Here is a 27849-nt window from a genome sequence, read left to right on the forward strand (position 1 = left end):
ATGGAAGAGGATGTAGATGAAGACGAAATGGGAGATAAGATACTGCGTGAAGAGTTTGACAGAGCACTGAAAGACCTGAGTCGAAACAAGGCCCCAGGAGTAGTCAACATTCCATTAGAACTACTGATGGCCTTGGAAGAGCCAGTCATGACAAAACTCTACCATCTGGTGAGCAAGATGTATGAGACAGGCGAAATACCCTCAGACTTCAAGAAGAATATAATAACTCCAATCCCAAAGAAAGCAGGTGTTGACAGATGTGAAAATTACCGAACTATCAGTTTAATAAGTCACAGCTGCAAAATACTAAGACGTATTCTTTACAGACGAATGGAAAAACTGGTAGAAGCGGACCTCGGGGAAGATCAGTTTGTATTCCGCAGAAATGTTGGAACGCGTGAGGCAATACTAACCTTACGACTTATCTTAGAATAAAGATTAAGAAAAGGCAAACCTACGTTTCTAGCATTTGTAGACTTAGAGAAAGCTTTTGACAATGTTAACTGGAATACTCTCTTTCAAATTCTGAAGGTGGTAGGGGTAAAATACAGGGAGAGAAAGGCTATTTACAATTTGTACAGAAACCAGATGGCAGCTATAAGAGTCGAGGGGCATGAAAGGGAAGCAGTGGTTGGGAAAGGAGTGAGACAGGGTTGTAGCCTCTCCCCGATGTTATTCAATCTGTATATTGAGCAAGCAGTAAAGGAAGCAAAAGAAAAATTCGGAGTAGGTATTAAAATTCATGGAGAAGCAGTAAAAACTTTGAAGTTCGCCGATGACATTGTAATTCTGTCAGAGACAGCAAAGGACTTGGAAGAGCAGTTGAACGGAATGGACAGTGTCTTGAAAGGAGGATATAAGATGAACATCAACAAAAGCAAAACGAGGATAATGGAATGTCAAATTAAATCGGGTGATGCTGAGGGAATTAGATTAGGAAATGAGACACTTAAAGTAGTAAAGGAGTTTTGCTATTTAGGGAGTAAAATAACTGATGATGGTCGAAGTAGAGAGGATATAAAATGTAGACTGGCATTGGCAAGGAAATCGTTTCTGAAGAAGAGAAATTTGTTAACGTCGAGTATGGATTTGGGTGTCAGGAAGTCGTTTCTGAAAGTATTTGTATGGAGTGTAGCCATGTATGGAAGTGAAACATGGACGATAACTAGTTTGGACAAGAAGAGAATAGAAGCTTTCGAAATGTGGTGCTACAGAAGAATGCTGAAGATTAGATGGGTAGATCACATAACTAATGAGGAGGTGTTGAATAGGATTGGGGAGAAGAGAAGTTTGTGGCACAACTTGACTAGAAGAAGGGATCGGTTGGTAGGACATGTTTTGAGGCATCAAGGGATCACAAATTTAGCATTGGAGGGCAGCGTGGATGGTAAAAATCGTAGAGGGAGACCAAGAGATGAATACACTAAGCAGATTCAGAAGGATGTAGGTTGCAGTAGGTACTGGGAGATGAAGAAGCTTGCACAGGATAGAGTAGCATGGAGAGCTGCATCAAACCAGTCTCAGGACTGAAGACCACAACAACATACATCCTCTCCCTATGCTCATTCATCTGAACTGATAACTTGCTGATAGTCATACCACTGTAGAAGGCTGAACATTGTGTACATAACAGCTTGTACATGATGTATTGTTTCACAGATTGCTCTCCCACTGATAGTGTATGATTTTCCAGTTGCAGGGCTGGTATAGGTGGTAAGATGGTAGTGAGAGGCTGAAAAGAGCAAGTCCTACAGCAGGGACAGTCACAAGGGTAGGAGCTGTAGGGTAGAGAAATAGGTGCAGAAGGAGCCTAGGCTCTGACAAGGAGATTGAGAGACCAACAAAAAGCTATTCTAGGTGTGGTGAGCTCTTGTTTCTCGGTATTATCCAGGTCTTGAATGTATTATCAGTACTTCAATTAGGCTATGGCTTCCTAAAAGTCATTCCTTAAAATGAGATCCATTCTGTCCCACATTTTGCCACGAGTTTCTCAGAGCTCCACAGATGGGAACTGGTATTACAACATATGCTTGGTTCTTGCCACCCATCTGGCAGTAATCTACTTTAATTTCTTCACTCTCAGCATTTCTTCTCAGTAACTATTCCTCACTTTTACTCCCTTTTAGTTTTCTATATCTTTTATTTTCTGACCTGTCTTTCCCTCCCTCCCACCCATCCCCATCCACCTCTGTCACATATAATACACTTAGCTTTCTGCTCTCATTAACTTGAGCATGAAGTTTTGTCAGTAATCTCTGTGTTGTGTATTACCATATGTTCTGTGGTGTCACCGCCAGACACCACACTTGCTAGGTGGTAGCCTTTAAATCGGCCGCGGTCCGTTGGTATGCGTTGGACCCGCGTGTCGCCACTGTCAGTGATTGCAGACCGAGCGCCACCTCACGGCAGGTCTAGAGAGACTTACTAGCACTCGCCCCAGTTGTACAGCCGATGTTCATAGCATGTTCCACTTTTAAGCTCTTGGGTTTTCAAATCATGTCCAGTGCAGTCACCAACTATCAGTCTTTCCTTCTCATTGGTCCAGTAACCCTCACCTGACCCTGGGTTTGGAGTGTTTTTCCAAAATCTCTCAATTTCCTAAACCTCACCAGTCCTTCTCCTTCATCTCTCTTCCTTCCCCTTCAACCCTTCTGCCAGAATAAGGAGCCACTGGCACCAAAAGCTTGTAAATTTGAATACCCTTATATGCATGTTCTCCTGCCACCGATTTGTGTGTAGATTTTTATATAAACAATCAAATTATGTTATATTTTCAAAAGCTGATTATTTTCATTGTAAAAAAATGAGACAGTCATGTAAATGGTGAGTATATTGTCCTATTTATCACTGTGAAGTTTATTTACATACAGTATAATACATGGAGTAAATTTTAATGCAAATCTGGAAGAAGCCTATGTCTTTCCATCACAATAGTTTTCATGCTTATATGTAACTGATTTAAAGGACAGAGTAGGCTATTCATACCAACATGCAGTATTAACTGAAAGTTGACTTGTATTATATTTAAGCTTAGAGTGTAACAAGCAAAACCGTAGTTACATTTTATGTAAGTTAGTCTCCATACTTCAGCAACCAAATAAAAGTATTTAAGAATTGAATTCAATGAAGAATCACTTTAAGCAAAATTTAAGTTACAATTGCCATAAATTTGTTTCGATATATTTGGAAATGAAATAAACACAATGTTGGAGCAGTATACTGGTGATGCTCTTCCTAAACAAGTTCTTATTATTTGACTGAGCAGGACAATTTATTAATAAGTATACTGTGTATGTGCCTCACACTCTCATGGTATTTGCTCAGTCTCTGGCTTGTTAGATAAATATTATCAGTAGTATGGTTGCAGTGTTCATGTGTACTATTATTTCACTCAAGCAAATGAAATTTGTTGTTCAAAAACAAATTGCACTGTAAGACATACATGCAATGGTCAAGCAGTAGTTCCAGTTCTTTAAAAATTGGCTTACTGGTTGCATGTGATGGGGATTGTATCATGTGCTTCATTATTTGTTTTTGTATGAGAAATATTTGTTTGTGTGTTGATCCAGAAAAGAGAATGCCACATTAAATGACAGAGTTGACAAGAGAAAAGTACTCATTTGTTCTGGTACTCACCTCACTTTAGATGAGCACTCTAAAGACATAGCACAGGTTGCTTCAAGAAACTGTATGATTAAGTCTACATCATACAAATAACTACACCAAGCTGTGCCATTTCCACACAAAAACGTACAATACTAAAGAAATGATATGGCAGAATATGAAGCAACAGAAACAACATGTTGGAATATCAACAATATTATGAAAAGAATAGATTGCTACTCACCGCAAAGATGACGTGTGGAGATGCAGATGGGCATGACAAAAAGATTGTAAACATGAGCTTTCGGCCAAAGCCTCCTTGAGAACAGAAAAGAAAAACAAAAACACGCCCACACACTCACAGCACACAAACTAGCACACCACACACACACACACACACACACACACACACACACACACACACACTTTATATATGAGACCACACTATCCCCTGCTGCTCTGGTGGCCCAAATGGTCAGAGATAGCTGTCATGTAGGTGTGAGGTGTCTTGCTTGTGTAAATGTGTGTGTATTTTTGTTTTTATGAAAAAGGCTTTGACCACTTTGACCATAAGCTCATATGTATAGTCTTTTCATCATACTCAGCATGTCATATTTATGGCGAGTAACAGTCTATCCTTTTCATAACACTGCTGATATGGCAGAAAATGATTTAGCTGTAACCTAGGGATTGTTTACAGAATAATATGAGCTTTGTTTAAATGGCTCGGTTTGAGTCCTGTTCCAGAACACAGTTTTAATCCATCAGAACGTCTCACTGCAGCATACAGCTGAGTAGTGAGTTATAGTTTCTCCTGAGCATGTGTTAGATCAACATACCAGCAGACATTATATGCAACAAGTCAAGAAAGTAGGTAATTTGGTACTGTGTAACATTAGAGTGAATTTAAGCCAGAGCCAGGGAAACGTCAGTTAACGCCAACTTAACTCAGTTTCTCGTACAGGAATCTGGATTTAGCTTCCATTTTTGCGAGGGGTTTGAATCTTTATGACCTCACATTGATTAGTTATCTTCAAAGAAATAGAAACATGGTGAAAAATTCATGCTAGTATCATATGTTGAAGGACATCTGATTTTCTCATTAAGTTGTGTGATCATTTTTGACGTGGAATGGATGTATTTATAACAATAATCTCTTCATCTTTCAGCTACCTGTATTTGATTCACCACCTAGAAAAGTACAGCGTACCTCTCGACTTCTGTCTAGACCTATAAGACTTTTTCCAGAATACAGTTTTCAAGAAAAGGAACCTTCTACAGAAGATGCAACACTTGAATGCACTAGAAATGAAGCCATTCCCCTGGAGGTCAACAGAGAAAGAAATGAACTAGGTGTGTATTAAGTACTGCAATTTGCCACAGCCAGCTATGTTCTTCAGTGTTATCATTGCGTTTATTTATGACACTGATTGAATAATTTTGTAATCAAAGCTCACTCTTCTCAATGATAAAGTTTATTCTTATTTGAAACACCTTTTCGGCATTATTTTATTCCAATATGGCGTAATAATGTAAATGACAAAATGAAATTATATTTTTCATGGAGAAAGAACCTTACCAGCAAACAGGACAAAAGAAAATAGAACATAGAGTTGCACTGACAAACAATTCAAGTATCACAATGATGATGCATGCACTTTGTAGTATTGTGGAATCAGTTTTCTTTAAAGGGCACTCTGCAAGTCATGTAGGTTTTATACAATTTGCTGGAGATCATCCAGACATCATACATTTATTTAACAGTATTAAAGGAATAAATATGCTCCTATAGAAAGATATTAAAAATTAGAAGAATAGTATAGAAGTAGTATAAAATAAAGTAGCACTTGATAGAGTAGATACTATGTATCTTGTCTAACGTGCTGTTCAAATTTTAAGGCAAAATATATGGTCCGTGGATAGTATTGTGACTAATATTCAGTAAAAGATCAGGAACGTCTCAAAGAACCTATACAGCCAGATAACCAGCCTGGGACTGTCAATTGCCAATCACTGAGTGCAGACAGGAGATTGCAGTGTGGAAACTGACAACTAGATATAGTATTACAAGCAAATAAGTCTAGTGAGTAATCCAGAGAGAGAAACCAAGCCAGAGTGGAGCAGAAATAGAGAAAGAGTGGTGTGTTGTGGCTTGTGATGAATATGCTACTGAAAGCAATGCTGTCACATGGCGGAACTTACAGTACTACAGTGAGCACTAAATGGCCAGTAAGAGGTGTGTGCACTGTGACAAGCTGAGGTCAATGGTGCAACATGGTCATGCTTGCATTTACAGATGTAACAACTTCACCTAGCAGCTATGGTCGAATTCAGCGCTCTCTGGGGCGGCTTTCAAAGTCACTGAGCTGGGATACCAGGTCCCTTCCCCCTGAAATGGGCTCATAACACTGGGAGCAACAAGGCTGATGTTTCTGGAGGTGAACTGGTGGTATGGTTGGCATCCTGGTGCTAAAGCTCACAGCCTAGTGTGAGGAAATTGGGCATCTGGCATCACACTGGCATGTGATGATGTAGATGTTGGTTTTGGTTGTGGAGACTGTGTGGAGATCTCCACCTCCATGCCCATATCCACAGAAATTGCCACTGGTGTTCTAGAGTGCACATTACACCTGTGCAGTTTTGGAACTGGCAAAGGTAGGCTTTCCTCATTAGTGTGGTCCACTGGCGGTGTACAGTTGGTACGCATGTATGAAGTTGGTAGGATACACTTCAAATCCCTCAGAGTATCAGCTGAAGTGAGACACTACCCATGGATGGCAATCACTGTAGCGGGACACCCACATGTCTTTCACCCTGTATGAATATGCCCACACCTCTTAGCTCTTTGGATATCACCTGGCATGCCAGGTCTCCGGCTCCCAGGCATGAAAGGCCAGGAAATGGAGGAAAGTTCATGGTTGGCTCCCATGGAGCAGCTCCACTGGGCTATGGTTGTGGTTGGACATGGTCTTGTACATGCTCAAGAACATAATTAGTGCTGTTGTGGTGGTGTAGTACCACTGCTTTCACCATGTGCTGATTAAACATCCACACCTGATGCTCTGGCGTTGGAGGATGGTTGAAATGGCATACTCTTTGCTCTGTGCACAGAACTTCTTTAGTAGAATTCAAGACGTAACGAAAGCCTGAGGCGTCGGTCTCAGGAAAGGTGATTACATGACGTCAGAACACCGGCAGAGGCCCTGTGGATTTGAGCGGCTGGTCACGATGTCACGAGTAGGCGTATTCAGTGTGTTGAGCTGTGCACACCGTGTACTGCGTTGTGCACACCCTGTGCTTTGCTACGTACATCCAGCGCAGTGCTGTGTACTCGCTGCATTGTGGTGTGCGCACCCTGTGCTGTGCTGGATACATCCTTTGCTGTACTGAGCTGTGCTGTGTACACCCTTTACTGTGCTGTGCACACCCTTTGCTGTGCTGTGCACACCCTTTGCTGTGTTGTGTACAGTCCTTGTTGTGTTCTGTGTACTGTGTACACCCTGTGCTGCGCCATCCCGCAGTGCTGTGTTGCCTGAGGCGGCTGTTCCATAGGAAAAGGTGAACGATGCCTGAAAACTGATGGAAAGTGCCTCGTGTGGTTTTCGTTATTTGCACAGTTGAACTGTGGTGACAGAAGATAATACTGATAAATTTGGAGGAACTGAAACGCTCGAATGGTCTCGACCAATGGTGGAAAGCTTATTACTTCTGAATAACGGCGTATAACGGGTGTATGTTGGTGTGCAAACGAGAGGGAGATCGAACTACTGAAAAAGACTGTTCTCACAGGAAGTTGTGGGATTATATATCTGATGTCATGTATTACGTATGTGGCAAGTCTTCTTTCGCCTATTTGTCCAAGTTATCTTCAAGCTGGTGGTATTTTCTAGTTAATTGCGTTCAGCAATTCGGTGGCAGACCCCCACCACAAGACCGGATCCGCCATCGGTCCACTGCCTGAAACGCTGATGCATCGGTGAGCTTCCACCCTGTGGCCACAGCGAGACAGAAACGTAAGCCGCCTGCCAGGGCGACGAGACACAGCACCCGTTCCTTCTCAGTCAGCTGCTTCATGGACGTTTCTTTCAATTAAACTTCCACCAAGCCAATTGTGCAGTATTGTTCCAAAGCTGTAATAGGAAACCCATTCAAGATTTCCCTCTTTTCCATGTCTATAAAGAAACTTGAGATTTCCTACTTGTCAAAAGCAGGGTCTGATCAGATGGGTAGTTGAGATAGAGGGTTTGCATTAAAGCCTTGTACATTGGGCTTTTATTTAATGATATAATTGCAGGAGCTGAGGAAAAGCGGCCGACACTGGAGTTGCTCTGCTGTCCATTCTGGAAAGCTGGATGCTGTCCAAATACCACTACCAGGGGTTTCTGGTCCACACTTAAAGCGAACTTCGTTGTGAATAGCTAAACATATAATTTCTTAATTACAAAGACAATCGCTAAAGCTCCCTTTTCTATCTGTGACTAGTTCTGTTGAGTGGTTGTCAATATCTTTGACACACAAACTATTGATTCCCCATCTTCCTATGAGCCAGTACTGCACCAGTGTCATATGGAGAGGCATCTATGACTAAAACCACTGGACACAATGGTGAAAACTGCATAAGGCATGGTGCCAAGTGCAGCTTATGCTCCAACTGCAAGAAGGAGCACTAAAAGGCAGCTGTCCACCTATACTGAATCACTTTCTTTTGCAGCTTGTTTAGTGGGTGCATGATATGGGTCACCTGTGGGAGAAACAGAATAATAATTCAGCTGTTTTTGTTTAAAAAAATTTGCAGCTTTGATGCAAGCAGTGAGCTTTCTTTGTTGAGCAAGTGCCCAAGGTATTCCACTTGCTCCTGGAAACCTGGCATTTGTCTAAGCTGTTCTTTACACCTGCACCATCTGAAGTAAATAGGGTGCAAAGCTTTCACTGGTGGTCCTGATGCATAGTGCCCATGATAATTAAGTCATCAAGATGGCTTGTGCAAACGCGTATGGACATGGTTTAGTGTTCCCAGTATCTCTAGAAGATTCTCAGAGTGGAAGGGACCTCAGAAGTCAAATGCTCGTGTTTCTGTAAGACAAAGGAAGTTTTGTAACCGAAATTCTTTGGACTTCTTGTCCAGTATGATCTGCAAATATTTGATGCCTTGGTTGGTGTGGTTGTCTTCAGGACATAGAATAGGGTGTGTTTTTACTTGTGTCTGGGCATTGACTGTTGATTTAAAGTATCCAAATAGCTAGAGAGAGTCATTGGGTTTCCTTACAACTCTGTCTGTCCGCCCAAACAGGCCTTGGAAGGCCCAATGGTACCGACTGGCCGCTGTGTCATCCTCAGCCCACAGATGTCACTGGATATGGATATGGAGGGGCATGTGTTCAGCATACCGCTCTCCCAGCCATATGTTAGTTTACGAGAGTGAAGCCGCTATTTCTCAATCAAGTAGCTCCTCAGTTTGCCTCACTAGGGCTGAGTACACCCCGATTGCCAACAGTGCTCGGCAGACCGGATGGTCACCCATCCAATTTCTAGCCCAGCTCAACTGCGCTTAACTACGGTGAGCCAACTTGAACCGGTGTTGCCACTGCTTCCTTATCACTGCCAAGACCAAAGCCCAAGAGACACACAAACATACACACAAAATTCAAGCTTTCACAACAAACTGTTGCCTCATCAGGAAAGAGGGAAGGAGAGGGAAAGACGAAAGGAAGTGGGTTTTAAGGGAGAGGGTAAGGAGTCATTCCAATCCCGGGAGCGGAAAGACTTACCTTAGGGGGAAAAAAGGACAGGTATACACTCGCGCACACACACACATATCCATCCACACATACAGACACAAGCAGACATACCGCTCTCCCAGCCATGAAATATGTCTGCTTGTGTCTGTATGTGTGGATGGATATGTGTGTGTGTGCGAGTGTATACCTGTCCTTTTTTCCCCCTAAGGTAAGTCTTTCCGCTCCCGGGATTGGAATGACTCCTTACCCTCTCCCTTAAAAACCACTTCCTTTCGTCTTTCCCTCTCCTTCCCTCTTTCCTGATGAGGCAACAGTTTGTTGCGAAAGCTTGAATTTTGTGTGTATGTATGTGTCTGTTTGTGTTTCTATCGACCTGCCAGCGCTTTCGTATGGTAAGTCACATCATCTTTGTTTTTAGATATATTTTTCCTACGTGGAATGTTTCCCTCTATTATATATATTGTGTCTGTATATGTGTGGATGGATATGTGTGTGTGTGTGCAAGTGTATACCCGTCCTTTTTTCCCCCTAAGGTAAGTCTTTCCGCTCCCGGGATTGGAATGACTCCTTACCCTCTCCCTTAAAACCCACATCCTTTCGGCTTTCCCTCTCCTTCTCTCTTTCCTGATGAGGCAACAGTTTGTTGCGAAAGCTTGAATTTTGTGTGTATGTTTGTGTTTGTTTGTGTGTCTGTCGACCTGCCAGCACTTTCATTTGGTAAGTCACATCATCTTTGTTTTTTTTATATATATATATATATATATATATATATATATATATAAAAACAAAGATGAGGTGACTTACCGAACAAAAGCGCTGGCAGGTCGATAGACACACAAACATACACACAAAATTCAAGCTTTCGCAACAAACTGTTGCCTCATCAGGAAAGGGGGAAGGAGAGGGGAAGACGAAAGGAAGTGGGTTTTAAGGGAGAGGGTAAGGAGTCATTCCAATGCCGGGAGCGGAAAGACTTACCTTAGGGGGAAAAAAGGACAGGTATACACTCGCACACACTCTTTGTCTTTAAATATCATCTCTGCCCAAACTCTTTGTCTTTAAATATGCCTCAATCTCCGCTAATTTCAAGTTGCCGCCACTCATACCTCACCTGTCTTTCAACAACTTCTTTGCCTCTACACTTCTACCTCGACTGACATCTCTGCCCAAACTCTTTGTCTTTCAATATGCCTCAATCTCCGCTAATTTCAAGTTGCCGCCACTCATACCTCACCTGTCTTTCAACAACTTCTTTGCCTCTACACTTCTACCTCGACTGACATCTCTGCCCAAACTCTTTGTCTTTAAATAAGCTTCAATCTCCGCTAATTTCAAGTTGCCGCCACTCATACCTCACCTGTCTTTCAACAACTTCTTTGCCTCTACACTTCTACCTTGACTGACATCTCTGCCCAAACTCTTTGTCTTTAAATATATTCTACGTGGGAATGACCAGCAACAAACTGTCCATTCGCATGAATGGACACAGGCAGACAGTGTTTGTTGGTAATGAGGATCACCCTGTGGCTAAACATGCCTTGGTGCACAGCCAGCACATCTTGGCACAGTGTTACACCGTCCGGGTTATCTGGATTCTTCCCACCAACACCAACCTATCCGAACTCCGGAGATGGGAACTTGCCCTTCAGTATATCCTCTCTTCTCGTCATCCGCCAGGCCTCAATCTCCGCTAATTTCAAGTTGCCGCCACTCATACCTCACCTGTCTTTCAACAACTTCTTTGCCTCTACACTTCTACCTCGACTGACATCTCTGCCCAAACTCTTTGTCTTTAAATATTGGATATGTGCGTGTGTGCGAGTGTATACCTGTCCTTTTTTCCCCCTAAGGTAAGTCTTTCCGCTCCCGGGATTGGAATATATTAATTGGTAAGTTACAGCATCTTTGTTTCTTGTATATATTTTTCCCACGAGAATGTTTCCCTATAAACTCACAGGGGAAGTATTCTATTTTATTTCCTTAAATATAATCTACACAGTTGCAAATGTTAAAATTTTTACGTGCATTACTTCAAGATCTAATAATATCGATAATTTTTTTTATATAGAAGGCTGTGGATTGCTGCGTTATAGAGGTTAAATTACATATTTGTATTGTTAGCACTGTCAAAAACAGAATCATACCGTTTCATAGTATAAACACGCATTGTATGTCGAAGTGCTAACATTTTTCTGAGGAAAAGTGACAAATAGATTGGCAAATCTCTCAAAAAGTAAAGTATGATGCCAAAATGAAGTGTTCTTAAGAAACGTGGGTTTCAGGGTAATAGATTTTTGAATAAAGGGAAACATTGTGTTCAACATGTGGCCTGTGAAGTTACAGACAATGAAACACAGGCAAACTCGCCAGTATCTAGAGAAACACCCATTAGTGCTTTGAAGATTAAAATAAAACATTGTGATACACAGTTTTCTCAAAATGAACATGATGTAAATGGTAGGTTATGTTATATTCAGATAGATTTACACATCCTAACAAGGGTGTTAGGTGAATGTGTGTGTGTTGTAAAATATGTGGAGGGCCTGTTAGTTTACATGAAGACAGTGAGGTATCAAATGGACTAGCCAGGGAACTTATCATTAATTGTGCCAGTTGTAAACACTCATTCATTTTTTAATTCTGGTAAGTGTAAAGAAATGTTAGGTGGTTTTGTGGATTGAGAGCTATTGGCAAAGGACACATTGCAGCAAAAACAATGTGTGCTGTGGTGAATATGCCACACCCACCTTATAAAATTAACAAGTATGCAGGATTTATTGGAGTTACTATGGAATCTGTGGCATGTGAGTCAATGAAGGGTTCTGCAAATGAAGCTGTTGAAATAAATGATGGTATGACTGACATACCGGTAGCTTGTGATGGCACTTGGCAGCAGCATGGCTACAGTTCTAAGAATTCTATTGCTACAGTGATCAGTGTGGATACTGGAAAGGTAATAGATTTCCAGATTTTAACCAGACATTGTCATAAGTTTAAATCAGGCAATGAAGAAGGGTATGGCATCACTGACACGAAGCAACAGTTCTTTGACTATGCTCTTTGTTTCGCTTTCTTGTCTTTGTGTTGTAACGATATGTTCAACAGCCATCTTTCTGTATTTGCTCTATTAAGTGATGAAATAAATCTCGTTTCAATCCTAAAAGTGTGTTATTACAGATCAAAATCACGTAAAACCCACAATGGTGACCCCGACTTCAATGTTGTGTGTTCAGGAATTATTTTGTGCTTATTTTCATCAGTAACAGATTCCGTGTGCCAGCTCACATTGTCTTGGTCATTTTGTGCAAGTGTGTCACACCCTAGCAATTGTGCTTGCATTTTTAATAGTGTTCCTAATGTACAGTTGGTTAAAAGTGAACCGTATACTGGCCCCTGCCATGCCAGCAGCCACTTAGCCATTGCCAGCCCAACATGGCCACCACAAATGCTACTACGCAGCAAGGCCTGCTGCCTGGATGTGCATGCCGCTCACTGACATTGTGAACAATAATCATGTGAAGGACATCTTGTTTCACCCTCTGGTTAAGCAGCCACCTTCCAGCTGGTTTGATGTGCAGATGCAGTTCGAGAACTGTGGTGCAAATGCTCATATGCATGCGGTCACACATTCTTACTTACCTGACGTCATTGAACCCCCCTCTCTGTGGTCACATCAAAATTGCTTTCCGACTGCTCTCGTAATGGCCCCAGCCATTTCTTCCGCACCAGTTTTGGGATAATTCCCCCCTTGGCTGTATTGCAACTGTCTTCCGCCCTCTGTTACAATGACACCGTCCATTTCACCCGTGCTGTGCCTGCCTCCAGTCCTGCAGTTGGGACACATTGTGCTGTTGGTTGTGCTGACCGACTCTTCATCTCCTGCTAGCGGTCGCCCCCCACGCAGACCTCGGGCAATGCATCGCCCACCGCTACCGCACTCCCGGCGCCGTGGGCTCCCTCAACTGCCAACATGGATCTTCGCCTGCCTGCATTACACCAACATGCAGAGCAAAGCGGATTCCAGAAATATGCACGCCGAAGCCTCAGACCAAAGCCCACCGTGGCACATGAGTGCGGCTTTTAGCGTTCTGTGCTATCACTCTACTAGTACATTGGCCTGCGGATGATATGCAGTTGTGTGAAATTTTGCCACCCCGCACAACTCACACAGGTGAGCGAAAAGTGATGACTCAAAATGGCGGCCCTGGTCTGTGGTAAGTGACAGGGGGCAACCAGATCTAGCCACCCAAGCCAAAATGAATGCGCGAGCAATTGTCTCAGCCATAATGTCCACCAGGGGTAGTGCCTCAGCCCAACAGGCAACGTGGTCAATCATGGAAAGGATGTATTTGTATCCCTCGGATGGGGGAAGGGGACCGACCACGTCAATGTGCACATGGCGCATGCAGCCCCTGGTGACGCTGAACTGTCCTAAAGATGGCTGCGCAAGTCTGCTCACCTTGCTCCATTGGCAAGGAATGCATGCGCATGACCACAAGCAGCAATCGTGCCGCATGACTGGCCAGACGAAACGTTCAGTTACAAGTCGTGTCGTTGGCTGCGTTCCGGTATGGGCAAGATTATGTAACGCGTTGAAAATCCTGCGCCAAAGGGGGGCAGGCACCAAGGAAGGTGTGAATGAATAGAAACATCACAGATGATAGGAGCTGACGACCCGTGCAGGGCAATAGGTTTGATGATGAGCGAAGATCAGTCATCTGAGGGCAGACATTGTGTGTCCGTGTCTTCAGCCTGAAGCTGCGCCAGTTTCTCTAAGTTCAATGGAGCGGAGATCATTGAAATGCGGGAGAGGTAGTCAGCAACTACATTTTCTGCACCTTGTATGTAACAAGCGTCCCAAGAATTTTGGCAAATAAAGTCCACGTGCTGGAAGCAGCATGGTGGGAGATCTTTCACTGGGTTGCGGATCGCATCAACAAGAGGTTTATGGTCAGAATAGATGGTGAAAGTGCATCCTTCGAAGTCACTCCTGAAATGTTTGGTTGCCTCATAAACCGCGAGCTGTGTTAAGTCTAAAGTGTGCTGTTGGAGAACAGCACCCACCGCTGACTCACTGGCATTGGCAGTGATAGAAATCTGCACCTCGGGGTAGGGGTGCGCGAGAGAGATAGCCTGCATGATGGCTGATTTCAAATTGTCGAAAGCATCCAGCATGGGCCTAGTCCAGTCCAGTTTATGCTCTACCATTGTATTTTTACCGGAGAGGGCGTTGGTTAGAGCCCACTCAATGGAGGCAGCTCCAGGTGTATGTCGCCGATAAAAGTTCACCGTCCCTAGGAAACGGCGTAGTTGTGCGTAATCCTCGGGGAGAGGCAGAGCAAGGATATTTGCGATTCGTGAGTCTGTAAGGCAGAGGCTGTTGGCCAAGACCGTATGGCCAAGGAAAGTAACAGATGTGGAACAGAGCTGCAATTTGTCATGGTTGATAACCACACCATTGGGCGTAAGAGCCGCATGAACTGCGTCACGGTGACATTGGTGTTCCTACACAGACAAGGCAAAGATAAGTGTGTCATCCAAACAGACAAAAGCAAAAGAGAGTGGTTGCAAAATCGAATGAAAGAAATGTTCCCATGTCTGCACAGCATTTCTTAAAGCATAGGGCATGAAGCGGTATTCAAAAAGGCCAAAAGGCGTAATGATCACCGTTTTCGGAATGTCCGGCAGGTGAATTGGAATTCGGTCATATGCCTTCGAACAGTCCAAGACAGAAAAGAACTTCGAGCCATGCAGTAACTGGGTGAAATCCTGGATATGAGGAATCAGATAGTTGTCTATAATAGTCCTAGCATTGAGGGACCTGTAGTCACTGCACATGCGGAGTGAACCATCCATCTTTGGCATCGGGTGGATGGGAGAGGACCAGTTGCTGTCCGATAGTTGGAGCACACCCGAAGCCAGTAAATCCTGAACTATCTGTTTCGCTCACTACAATTTCGAGGTGTTAAAATGTCGAGCTTTGTGACATACGGGCAGGCTGTCCGTGGTGCGAATTCAGTGGTAGGTGCCGTTGCTGATTGCCGAGACCCGCGAAGGGAGACACATGTGGTGGGGTGAAAGGGGGGGCCACGAGCGGCGACGGTTGACTTGATCTTGGTGTGCCGGGATGGTGTGTACAAAGTGAAGGCAGTAGGCAACGGCTGAGCACACAGTGCAGTAGCCACAGAAAGTGAGTGATCCCGCGAAGCAGGAACATGAGCGTCCAAGCCAGGCCAGAGTAACGTGGGCATAGCGCAACGGCCACGCGATGCAAAGGATCCTGTGAAGCAGGAGCATCCTGCAGGTGCAACTGCGTCCACGCGGAACTGGCAGCAGGAAAGGTGTAGCTCGACACAGGAGCGAAGTAGAGTGAAGACACAGTAGGCGGAGGTCCTGTATGGTGAACCGCTCATCCTGCCTGCTGAATTCATCGAGGACACTTCTCCGACGGGCGCTGCTGACCTGCTGGCCCCCATCAAAGGAGTGCGTGCTCACGTGGCCCGCCTTTGCCTGCCTCCACCTCGCGCTCACACCACACCACACCACACAAGGACTTAAAATCCTGCGATTTTATCATGTTACGAGATGACTCTGTTCATGTAGCTCTGCAACCTCCGTACTCCGGCTTGCACCGCATATTATGCCACAGGGTCAATACATTCATGATTCTGCTCAATGGCCACCCGAGTACAGTTTTGGTACATATTTAAAGCCTGCGTGGTCCCTCCTGGAGCCACTTCTCGCTGCTCCCTACCGACTTGCTTCCGCTGATGCCTCGCCACCACCTGCGCAGCTGTCCGATGCGCAGGACCCTGACGACGACGTGCCCGAGCCGCACACTTCACGTGCTGGACGCTGCCTCCACCCACTGCACTGGCACGAAGATTTTTTTGTGGATTTGTGCTAGCTCCATCCTGTCGTGCTCCACACTTCCGAGGGGGGGTGTGGGGGCTCTGTGGTGTCTCTGATGCAAAGTGACAGTTCTTTCACTATGCTCTTTGTTTTGCTTCCTTGTCGTTGTGTTCTAGTGCTATGTTTGACAGCCACCTTTCTGTATTCACTGTATTAAGTGACAAAATATATGTTGTTTCAATCCTAAAAGTGTGTTATTACAGTTCAAAACCAGGTAAAACTGACAAGGGCGTATCTGTGACATAAATTATGAAGGAACAAGTGGTGGTATGGAGGCCTCTGCAGCTATTTAAATTTTTAGTCGATCTGTGAACGAAAGGGGAGTGTGTTACACTAAGTTCTTAGGTGATGGAGACTCAGAAGCATATAACAATGTAGTAGCTGTTCAACCTTATGGTGAGAAGATTATCACAAAACTGGAATGTGTTGGTCATGTCCAGAAGTGGATGGGCACCAGGTTGAGGAAGTTGAAACAAAGTTTGAGAGACAAGAAACTTTCTGATGGTAAAACTGTACGAGGCAGGCTGACAGACAAAATGATTGATGAAGTACAACAGTATTATGGGATGGCCAATAGAAATAATACTGAGGATTTGTTGAAAATGAAGCAGGCAGTATGGGCTACCTTCTTCCACAGACTGTCAACTGATGAAAAACCAGTACACAACCTTCGCCCTCCTGGACATGATTCATGGTGCAATTACCGCAATGCCCAGTACTCAAACAATTCATACAGCCATAAAAATTCCATCCCAGCAGCAGTCATGGATATCATAAAACCTATTTACAGAGACCTGGCAAATCCTAAATTACTTAAGAAGTGTCTGCATGGTTAGCTTCAAAATCCCAATGAGTCGTTCAATAATCTTGTATGGATTCGCTTACCAAAATATGTTTTTGTTGGAATGAAGACACTTAAATGGGAGGTTACTGATGCTGTTATTGCTTTCAATGATGTCAACATTGGTAGGGTGAAACTGCTACAGCATATGGGAATTTTTCCTGGAGTAAACTGCATCAGAGAACTTGAACTGATGGACAAGGTTCGCATTGATAAAGCAGAGTATGCAACAAAGTTGGCCACTAAGGAGTCCAGAAAGTAGAAAAGAAGAAAAAACTTGGAAAAATATGAAGAAGATGATAAGCAGTATGGTGCAGGGTGCTTCTGAGTGACTAAAAATTAAAAATGAAACATATATCAAGTCTTTTGAGACTTTAGAAGCTGTTCCTGAAAATTGACATTCTCTGTTGCATTTTCCCTAAATCTTAGAAACCACTTTGAGTAGAGTATTCAAATTTTCAGGGAGTAATAACATACATATCCTGAGTCCACTGAACTAAAAGAAGAACATAATGTTATGTATAATTAAAATTATTTAGGATAACTTACAAAAAAAGTACACAAAATTTAAATCATGTGATTAAAAAATGGTATTTCCAACAGCAGTGGCTGAAATACAATTGCTGTAGTTCAGTAGACTCAGAACATACAGTTTTATGTCCTGTAAAAGTTTCATGTCAATGGCTACAGTGGTTCCTGAAATACAGGGAAGCCAAGTCACTAAATTTAACATTGTCTAGATAGGGCGTTTCAACTCCCTTTAATTGGCTGCATCACTGCAGACTTGCGAACGCAATTGATTTCCTGTTTAAAGGCCCTCTGTATGGAGACTGGAATGGGTCATATGCAACAGAAATTGGGTACTGCATCTGGACGTTAGGAGATACAAGTCTGGAAATCAGTGGTGCATCCTGCACCATTTTCAAAAATTGTTGCAAAAGCAGCACAAATGTCACAGAGTTTCTGGAAGGGAACTGTGTCAGAGGTGAGCTAAACTTCATCAGTGATGGGTAATCCAAAGAATGTTAAATCATTCAAACCAGAAATATCGCTGGCTGAGTGACTATTGACAGCAAACTGTGTTATCAGCTGTTTGAGCCTTTTGGAGGCTGTGGTGATTAGGAACTGACCCCAGAGCAGAAATGAACTGTCACCATATGCTACCAATTTATTGTAGGGTGGAACTAATTCTGAGTAACTTCTGTGAGCATAAGTATGGAGATTTACCGAGGAAAATGTAGCCCCTGTGTCAACCTGGAAATGAATGTTTTAGTTTGCATTTTGTGGCTTGTAAACAACTTAGTAGAGAAAGGATCACCCAGGGGAAATATTACCTGAAGTTCATGCACCATTCCTTGATACAGTTGGGGAACTAGTTCTATTTATCCTTATGGTTTACAGCAGACTGTTCAGAGATGTCTATCTCTTTCTACAAAGGGTTTAGTGCGTCCAGTGATTTGCCATTTCGTATGTGCTTGTGCTATGGAGCAATCTGGGCAAGTTGTAAAACCTCATTGCCCACACTGATCAGGCATGACTTGCTGTTCAGAGGCAATCTGAAATTGAAGAATCATGATGCTGCCATTGTGGAAATGGTTTGCAAGTATTCCTGGGGCATGATGCAGTGTCTGGATTGCTGCCATCTGTGGTCAAGCCATGAGGTGCTCATTTCCTGCATGCAAAATTTTGTCAGAGTGCATGATTGTAAAAAAATCTTCCAATGGTGGGTTATGTAGCTTGAGGGCTGATGTGCACACTCCCAGATTGGGAGCCTATTGGACTCCTGGTGGAGAAGAGGCAAGTGACAAAGAAGCAAGTCACAGAAGTGCCAGATGTGGAGACCAGCAGCAGATATGAAGCAATCCAGGAAGATACTCAAGCAAGTCAAGACACAGCTGATCCACAGCCACAGCCTAACCAACAGGAGATACCTCCTACCATATCGCAGTATCCAGAGACATACAAACAGCTGTATGACTGGCTAAAGAATAATTGCAATTACCCTTTCACCACCAGACAAGCAGTTCAGCATAAAATGAAGCTTACTTAGACATCTATGTCAAAGTCATGGACATGGTAAGAGTGAGAAGGATACTACACTTCATCGTGCCTATGGTGAGGCCAAAGGTGTTGAAGACAGCTATCTACAGCATCCCTAATAAGATGACTGATGAAGGACTAAAAGAACAACTTGAAGTTGTTTGTTTCAGGCTACTGTTGTGGACTACTTGTACTGTCAAGACACAGAGAGGAAGACACTGTGGTGAGCCGTTATACTGCAAGACACTGCAGTACATCGAGAAATATTTCAACTGATGAGGCTTTGCACACTAGCCATCAAATATGAGAAGCTGGGAGCTTTGCATAGACTCACATAGTGTTACTGCTGCCAAGCCTTTAACCATGTGGCAAGCCATTGCACTATGCTGCCTGTTTGCAACAAGTGCAATGGACCAAACGACTATAGACAGTGCACACAAATGAGAGAGACCCCTGCTAAATGCACTCTTTGTTGGAAAGCAATCCTGGAAGCTACAGAGGACGCCAGTCAGCAGAAGACAATGATGCCTATCAGCCAGGGCACTGAAAAAAATGCAAGATGATGTCTGGAGAGAATTGGCATCAAGACAGGCCATCCTTGATGGTATGATGAGTGGCCAGGATTCATATCGCACTACTGACAACAGCAGAGCTGCCGACTCCCCTCGTCAAGAGAGTCAGAAGCCCAGTCCACACTGACAGGGCAAAATTTCCTGATCTACCAATACGTCAGTAGCAACAACCACGTCTTCTCTGGAGAGAAGGCAACTGACAGTAGTCACAGCAGGCAGCGGAACTAGAACTTATTAACATCACCAAGCTACTCACAGACCTGAAAACAGCAATTTCTGATATCAGTAGACTGCTAGCCATTTTACATGACACCATAATTGCAGCTGTAGACGCAACCATCAGAAGGGTCACCCTTGGAGGATGCAACACCACAGCAACTCAATACAACCAGGCTCAGAAAAAATGAAGACTTACACACCACGATGTACAATTCCAATGGACTATTTCCTCATCTGTTAGACTTTCAACAGTTTTTGAGGGATGAAAACATCAACATATGCTTAGTGACTGAAACTCACCAGACGTGCGGCTTGAGACCAGATCCAGTTAACGATTGATGCTACAGGACTGACTGGATGATTGCAGGAGGTGGCACAGCCATCTGCACAAAGGCATCTATTCATCAATATGCTACAAAACTACAGGCAACTGAGACAACAGTAGTGACTGTAGACACCACTTAAGGAACTGTTCCAGTCATAGCAGCTTATAAGCTGCCTAAAATAGTACAAGCAGTGATCAAAGACAGAATTATAAACTTTATAAAGAAACAAAACATCTTAAACAAAGCACAGCATGGATTTACAAAGGGGAGGTCCACTAAAACTGCAGTGGGAAATTTCATAACACACATCACTGAGGCACTGGATCAAGAAAGTGAAGAATCTAAAGTCGTTTCAGGCCTTTCAAAAGCTTTTGATTGTGTGTCATTAAATTCCCGTACAGGAACTGGACTGCTGTGGCAAAAAGGACATTATAAAAACCTCTGTTGAAAACAGCCAATGGTGTGTCAAAATAAAACATAAATCCAGAAATACACAGAAAAATGTCTACTCTGATTTTCTGGAGATAAAATATGGAGTAGCTCAGGGTTCAATAATACGACTTCTGCTCTTTATCTTGTATATGAAAGACATGCCCACTACAGTAAATGAAAAAGCGATGATGTATGTCAGTGACACAACTTTACTAATATGCAGTGACTCAGTGAGGAATTTGGGAAAAAGAGCCAGTGAGAATCCTGAAATGGCAAAACGGTATTTTAGAGAAAACAATTCAGTGATCAACATGAAGAAAACTTTGCATACAAAATTTGAAACAAACAGAACTAACAGCTCAGAAGAATTTATTCTGAGCTTAGGGAATGCAGAATGTGGACTGTAATAGCTTTCTGGCAATGATGACGGACAAATTTCTGATGTGGGAAAACCACATTGATAAGATCTGTTCAAAAATAAATACTAATATATTCTTAATATAAAGACTGTGCTATACGGTGAACACAGAAACCTTGCTAAAAAATTTCTACCGACTTATCTTCCTGCACATACTGTACTGTATACCAAAATGGAAAGGAGCAGCAGATATACACATACAGAGAATCTTAAAACTTCAATCAAAAGCCATAAGATGCACAGCTAAATTAACAATGTTGGAACCCTGCAAAAATGAATTCAAAGAATTTAAAATATTGACTGTGTCAGGTCTGTACATATATGAGAACTAGGGATAATTATCATGTCTGTGGCAAAAGATCGAAAGTGATAGATAGGGACTATATAAATACAGGATGCTTATTTTACAACAGGATGCCACTGAGCATAATGGAAACCAGCACCTTCAAAAGAAAACCGAAGGAACATCTCGTTTCTGGAAGTCAATATAAGGTGAAAAGTACTTGCAGGCAAATCCATAGGACAAATATAAAGTTGGAAATGGAGTAAAACATTTTATTTTTCATGGGAAGCAAATCTCCTGAAAGCGTTTTTATTATGTGTAAACGTCTAAATATTTTCTGCTGTAAGATCAACATATATGACCTAAAAAATTCGTTTTAATTTTGTCTAAATGTATTAGTACTATCACCAGTGTGGCAAAAATATAAAACTTTGTAGACTAAGCAAGATGTATGAGACAGGCAAAATACCCTCAGACTTCAAGAAGAATATAATAATTCCAATCCCGAAGAAAGCAGGTGTTGACAGATGTGAAAATTACCGAACTATCAGTTTAATAAGTCACAGCTGCAAAATACTAACACGAATTCTTTACAGACGAATGGAAAAACTGGTAGAAACCGACCTTGGGGTGGATCAGTTTGGATTCCGTAGAAATATTGGAACACGTGAGGCAATACTGACCTTACGACTTATCTTAGAAGAAAGATTAAGGAAAGGCAAACCTACATTTCTAGCATTTGTAGACTTAGAGAAAGCTTTTGACAATGTTGACTGGAATACTCTCTTTCAAATTTTAAAGGTGGTAAGGGTAAAATACAGGGAGCGAAAGGCTATTTACAATTTGTACAGAAACCAGATGGCAGTTATAAGGGTCGAGGGGCATGAAAGGTAAGCAGTGGTTGGGAAGGGAGTGAGACAGGGTTGTAGTCTCTCCCCAATGTTATTCAATCTGTATATTGAGCAAGCAGTAAAGGAAACAAAAGAAAAATTTGGAGTAGGTATTAAAATCCATGAGAAGAAATAAAAACTTTGAGATTCGCCGATGACATTGTAATTCTGTCAGAGACAGCAAAGGATTTGGAAGAGCAGTTGAACGGAATGGACAGTGTCTTGAAAGGAAGATATAAGATGAACATCAACAAAAGCAAAACGAGGATAATGGAATGTAGTCGAATTAAGTCGGGCGATGCTGAGGGAATTAGATTAGGAAATGAGACACTTAAAGTAGTAAAGGGGTTTTGCTATTTCGGGAGCAAAATAACTGATGATGGTCGAAGTAGAGAAGATATAAAATGTAGACTGGCAATGGCATGGAAAGCGTTTCTGAAGAAAAGAAATTTGTTGACATCGAGTATTGATTTAGGTGTCAGGAAGTCGTTTCTGAAAGTATTCGTATGGAGTGTAGCCATGTATGGAAGTGAAACATGGACGATAACTAGTTTGGACAAGAAGAGAATAGAAGCTTTCGAAATGTGGTGCTACAGAAGAATGCTGAGGATTAGATGGGTAGAACACGTAACTAATGAGGAGGTATTGAATAGAATTGGGGTGAAGAGGAGTTTGTGGCACAATTTGACGAGAAGAAGGGACCGGTTGGTAGGACATTTTCTGAGGCATCAAGGGATCACAAATTTAGCATTGGAGGGCAGCGTGGAGGGTACAAATCGTAGAGGGAGACCAAGAGATGAATACACTAAGCAGATTCAGAAGGATGTAGGTTGCAGTAGGTAATTGGAGATGAAGAAACTTGCGCGGGATAGGGTAGCATTGTGAGCTGCATCAAACCAGTCTCAGGACTGAAGACCACAACAACAACAGCAACAGACTTTCCTTTAGTATGCAAGACTGTTCCATAAGTTAAAGTAGGCTGTTAGTATATTACATCATTGTGTATTAATATTGATTGCCTATAAATAGTATTACAAAAATAATTGATTTATGTGTCAATGACAAATTTCTAAGAAATTTGCTTTATTCTGTATAAAATTGTAAACATGACATATCTAATGTCTGTTGACAAAAACTAAACTAAATGAAACTAATCCAGAATGAGATTTTCACTGTGCAGTGGAGTGCACGCTGATATGAAACTTCCTGGCGGATTAAAACTGTGTGCCGGACCAAGACTCGAACTCAGGACCTTTGCCTTTCCTGGAGCAAGTGCTCTACCATCTGAGCTACCCAAGCACGACTCACACCCCATCCTCACAGCTTTACTTCTGCCAGAACCTTGTCTCCTACCTTCCAAACTTTACAGAAGCTCTCCTGCGAACCTTGCAGAACTAGCATTCCTGAAAGAAAGGATATTGCGGAGACATGGCTTAGCCAGAGCCTGAGGGATGTTTCGAGAATGAGATTTTCTCTCTGCAGCAGAGTGTGTGTTGATATGAAACTTCCTGGCAAATTAAAACTGTGTGCCGGACCGAGACTCGAACTGGGGACCTTTGCTCTACCACCTGAGCTACCCAAGCGTGATTCACCTCCTGTCCTCACAGCTTTACTTCTGCCAGTACCTCGTCTCCTACCTTCCAAACCAATCACTGATGGCAATGCATAAACCTGGATGGAACAATGACAGTATTACGAAAAGCATAGTTGGTACTCACCATATAGTGAAGATGCTGAGTCGCAGATAGGCACAACAAAAAGACTGTTAGCAAGTAAGCTTTCAGCTGAAAAGGTCTTCATCAGAATTAGACAACATACACGCACGCACACACATATAAAACCACAACTTACACACACACACACACACACACACACACACACACACACACACACACACACACACACACATGATGACTGTCTCTGGCTGCCAAGGCCAACCTGAGTGCAGATGCACATTTGTGTTCGACCTCCAGCGGGAATCTAAAAACTAGCGAGCATGGAGGACATTGACATGGACAGGGACTGCAGATAGGTGGCACTAGGTAGGGGAGTGGATTAATTGCCCATAGAGGCAAATCAATTATATAAATGTGTGGTGTCTGTACTTTTGGACAGGTCCAAAAGAATAGATATCACACATTCTTGTAATTGTTTCACCTTAGTGGGCAATTAATCCATAGCGTTCAGAAAGTTCTGTGAATGGTAGATTTACAATGTAGAAAGGAATTAACAATTGAAAGTAATGTAAACATGACAAAAACCGAAAATAAAGTCCTCAATGGGAATAGACAAAACAGTTATCCAATATTTACGAGAAAAATACATGACTATCAGTTCAAATACATCACTAATCCCAATATTGGTCATTTCAGTATATGCTATCACAGTGTGACTGTTTGAGGCACCTTGTCACAGATTGCGTGGCCCCTGCTGCCAGAGGTTCGAGTTCTCCCTCAGGCATGGGTGTGTGTGTTGTTCTTACTGCATGCATTTTAGTTTTAATCATTCATTGTGACCCAAGAACCAGATTTTTTATTTATTTATTTATTTTCTTAGCATCCTTGTATGTCAACATTATAAAAATGATATAGGATTTGTAATCATTGCCTTACATAGAATATAGGACATGAAAAGATTTACAATTATATGTCTATAAATAAAATATAATTACATATAACATGAAACCATATGCGTAACAACATTCATAATATGCTAAATTAGAATAATAGATGAATACAATTTAGTTTTCAGTGAGCATTTTGGGTCATTACGATGAAGGAAATAAGCTACTGTATATTGAATGGTGGTGATTTAAGTATTCCTTGACACTATAAAAACTCATGCTAATCAACATTTTTTTAAGTTCTTTTTTGGATATGTGGAATTTTGGTATACTTTTAATTTCCTTTGGTAGTGCACTAAATAAGATTTTTGGCTGATAAAGGACACTTGTTTGACTTTCTCTATGAAAGTCGTCTCTATTTCTCATTTTGTAGTCATGGACTTGACTGTTTAACAAAGAATGTTCCTGGTGTGCCTTCATAAAACATGTACTTTCATAAATATAGATACATGGTAGAGTCATGATTTGTAGTTCCTTGAAAACTTTTTTACATGATTCTTTGTGTGTCATACCTCTGATTATCCTTATTGCCCGCTTTCGAAGCACAAACGAGTGTTTGGCCAAACTGGTATTCCCCCAAAATATGATACCCTTTCTTAGTGTGCTGTGTATGAGTGCAAAGTATGAACATAACACTGCGTCAACACTACAGAAATTTTTTAGTATTCTAAGAACATAACACTACTGACTTAATTTTTAGTTTAACATTTCTGTGTGTTTCTACCACATTAAATATTCATCTAGCCATAATCCTAAAAATTTATTTGCTCTTTCTTACACTGACCAAGTTTTACAGTTAGGTCAGATTTTACTTTGTTTGTTATATGTTTTTTTGTCATTAACAATTAATTTGTTGTTTGTAAACCACATTTGCTTCTTCTGTGACTACTGTGACTCTCTCCAGTAAGTCAGTTTCATTTGTAGCTTTGACAAATAGACTGGTGTCATCAGCAAACAATAATGCATCTGCTGTTGATAAATTACTTGGCAAATCATTTATAAATATTAAGGACAGCAATGGCCCCAGTATAGAGCCCTGCGGCTCACCATACCTGACTCTTTGGTATGCCAATGAGTAGACTTTACCCGCATGCTGTATCTCTACCTTCTGATACCTATTAGAAAGATAGGATTTGAACTAATCATATGCTACTCCATGAACCCCGTAGCAATATAGTTTCCTGAGCAGTAAATTATGACCAATGATATCAAAAGCCTTAGACAGGTCCAAAAACAGGCCACAGTTTAGTACATTTTTTTCCACAGAATTTATGATCAGTTTTAAAAAGTTATAAGTTGTTGTGTCAGTTGACCTATTTTTCCTAAAACCATTTTGCCCTTTAATTAGAATTTGATTTTTATTAAGAAAATGAGACAGTCTTTCATGCATTACCCTTTCAATTACTTTTGAAAATCCAGATAACAATGATATAGGCCGGTAATTGATAACATCAGACTGGTCACCCTTCTTGTAAATAGGCTTGACAATCGTTTTCTTTAGTTTTTCTGGGAAGACTCCTGTGCTAAAAGACATGTTAATCATGTCAGCAAGTGGGGAATCTATGTATCTTGCACTGTTCTTTATTAATTTGTCTGGAATCCCATCACAGCCACATGTAATTTTATTTTTTTAACTGATTTAAGGCATTTTGTACCTCTAATGCAGTAACAGGGTATAGAAACATGGTTTTATCATTCATTGGTAGTTGTGCTCTGGAGTTTAAATCACATTTTCCTTGAATTATTTGTGTAATGTGTGTTGAATATGTTGGCTGTCTGTAGTGGGTCCTCAACGGTTTTCCCTTCACTTTTAATTACAAGAATGCTGTTTTCACTTTTTTGTTTACCTATTCTCCTATTTATTACCTCCCAGGTTGATTTTATTTTGTTAGTACCTTTCCTGATATATGAGTCATTATTTAGTTTCTTAGCCACTATTATAACTTTTTTATATACTTTCCTGTAAATTTTCACATATGGTTTTAATGCAACAGTATTTTTTGCAGATTTGTTTAACTTTCGCAGAATGTCTGCAGATTTTTTTATTCCCTGTGTTACACATGTCTTTGTTTTGGTTTAATAGGAAATGTGATATCATAGCAGTGCCAATAATTTGCTAGGAATGACTCAAATTTTTTGTCTACACCACAGGTTGATTCTGTGTCCCAGGTTATATTTTTTAACATGTGATTAAAAACTCTTTGCTGTCTTCATTTACAAATCATTTCTCTCTGTATTTTTCATATACCACTGGATCCTTATTGGATATATTATATAATGTTAATGTGACTGCCTTAGGATCCGAGAACCCCGTCTCTATTACTTCAGTGATACCCTCACATTTATTCTTATTGACAAGTGCTTGATCAATTATTGTTTCAGACCCATTTAAACATCTAGTGTCTTCTGTTACTGTTGCTGTCATATTATAAGATAAGAACAGATTGGTCAGTTGTTGTTGTTTACTGCAGTTAGTTTTAAAGTTAACATTAAAATCTCCAAGGACAATTGTATTTGTTAATTGCTGTTTGAGTTGATTTAGCAGCATTTCAAGGTTGTGGAGAAAAGAAGTAAAATTCCCTGATGGTGATCTATATATGCACACAATAAACATTTTCAGTTTTTTTTAACTCACATACACAGTATTCAAAGTCTTTTTCTATGCATTTTACATTACTATATTTAACTTATTTTGCATCAAGACCTGTCCTAACACATATGCACGTACCACCACCCTTACTATTAACTCTACAAAAAATACTTATCATTTCAAATGCACAAATAACGGCAGTACATGACTGTGTCTCTTTCAGCTGATGCTCGTTTACACACAAGACTGCAGTTTCTTTTAAATAGTCATTTAGGAGGACTTCTATTTCACCTAGCTTGCTGCCTAAACCCTGTACATTCTGATAGAAAGCTGTTAACTTATTTTTGTTTTTTGATTTCGGT

General features: G+C 41.6%; 1 protein-coding gene across 5 annotated transcripts in view; it reads left to right on the top strand.

Moving 5' to 3' along the window:
• The window catches only part of LOC124545468 (putative mediator of RNA polymerase II transcription subunit 26), a 386951-nt gene that overhangs the window by 217156 nt on the left and 141946 nt on the right, over positions 1-27849 (top strand). For all 5 annotated transcript variants that reach the window (XM_047124398.1, XM_047124396.1, XM_047124397.1 and 2 more), the window contains one exon: positions 4773-4956. In XM_047124398.1, coding sequence (XP_046980354.1) covers positions 4773-4956 — 184 coding nt within the window. The remainder of the gene's footprint in view (positions 1-4772; positions 4957-27849) is intronic.

This window comes from Schistocerca americana, chromosome 8 (assembly GCF_021461395.2).
Source record: "Schistocerca americana isolate TAMUIC-IGC-003095 chromosome 8, iqSchAmer2.1, whole genome shotgun sequence".
Lineage (NCBI taxonomy): Eukaryota > Metazoa > Arthropoda > Insecta > Orthoptera > Acrididae > Schistocerca > Schistocerca americana.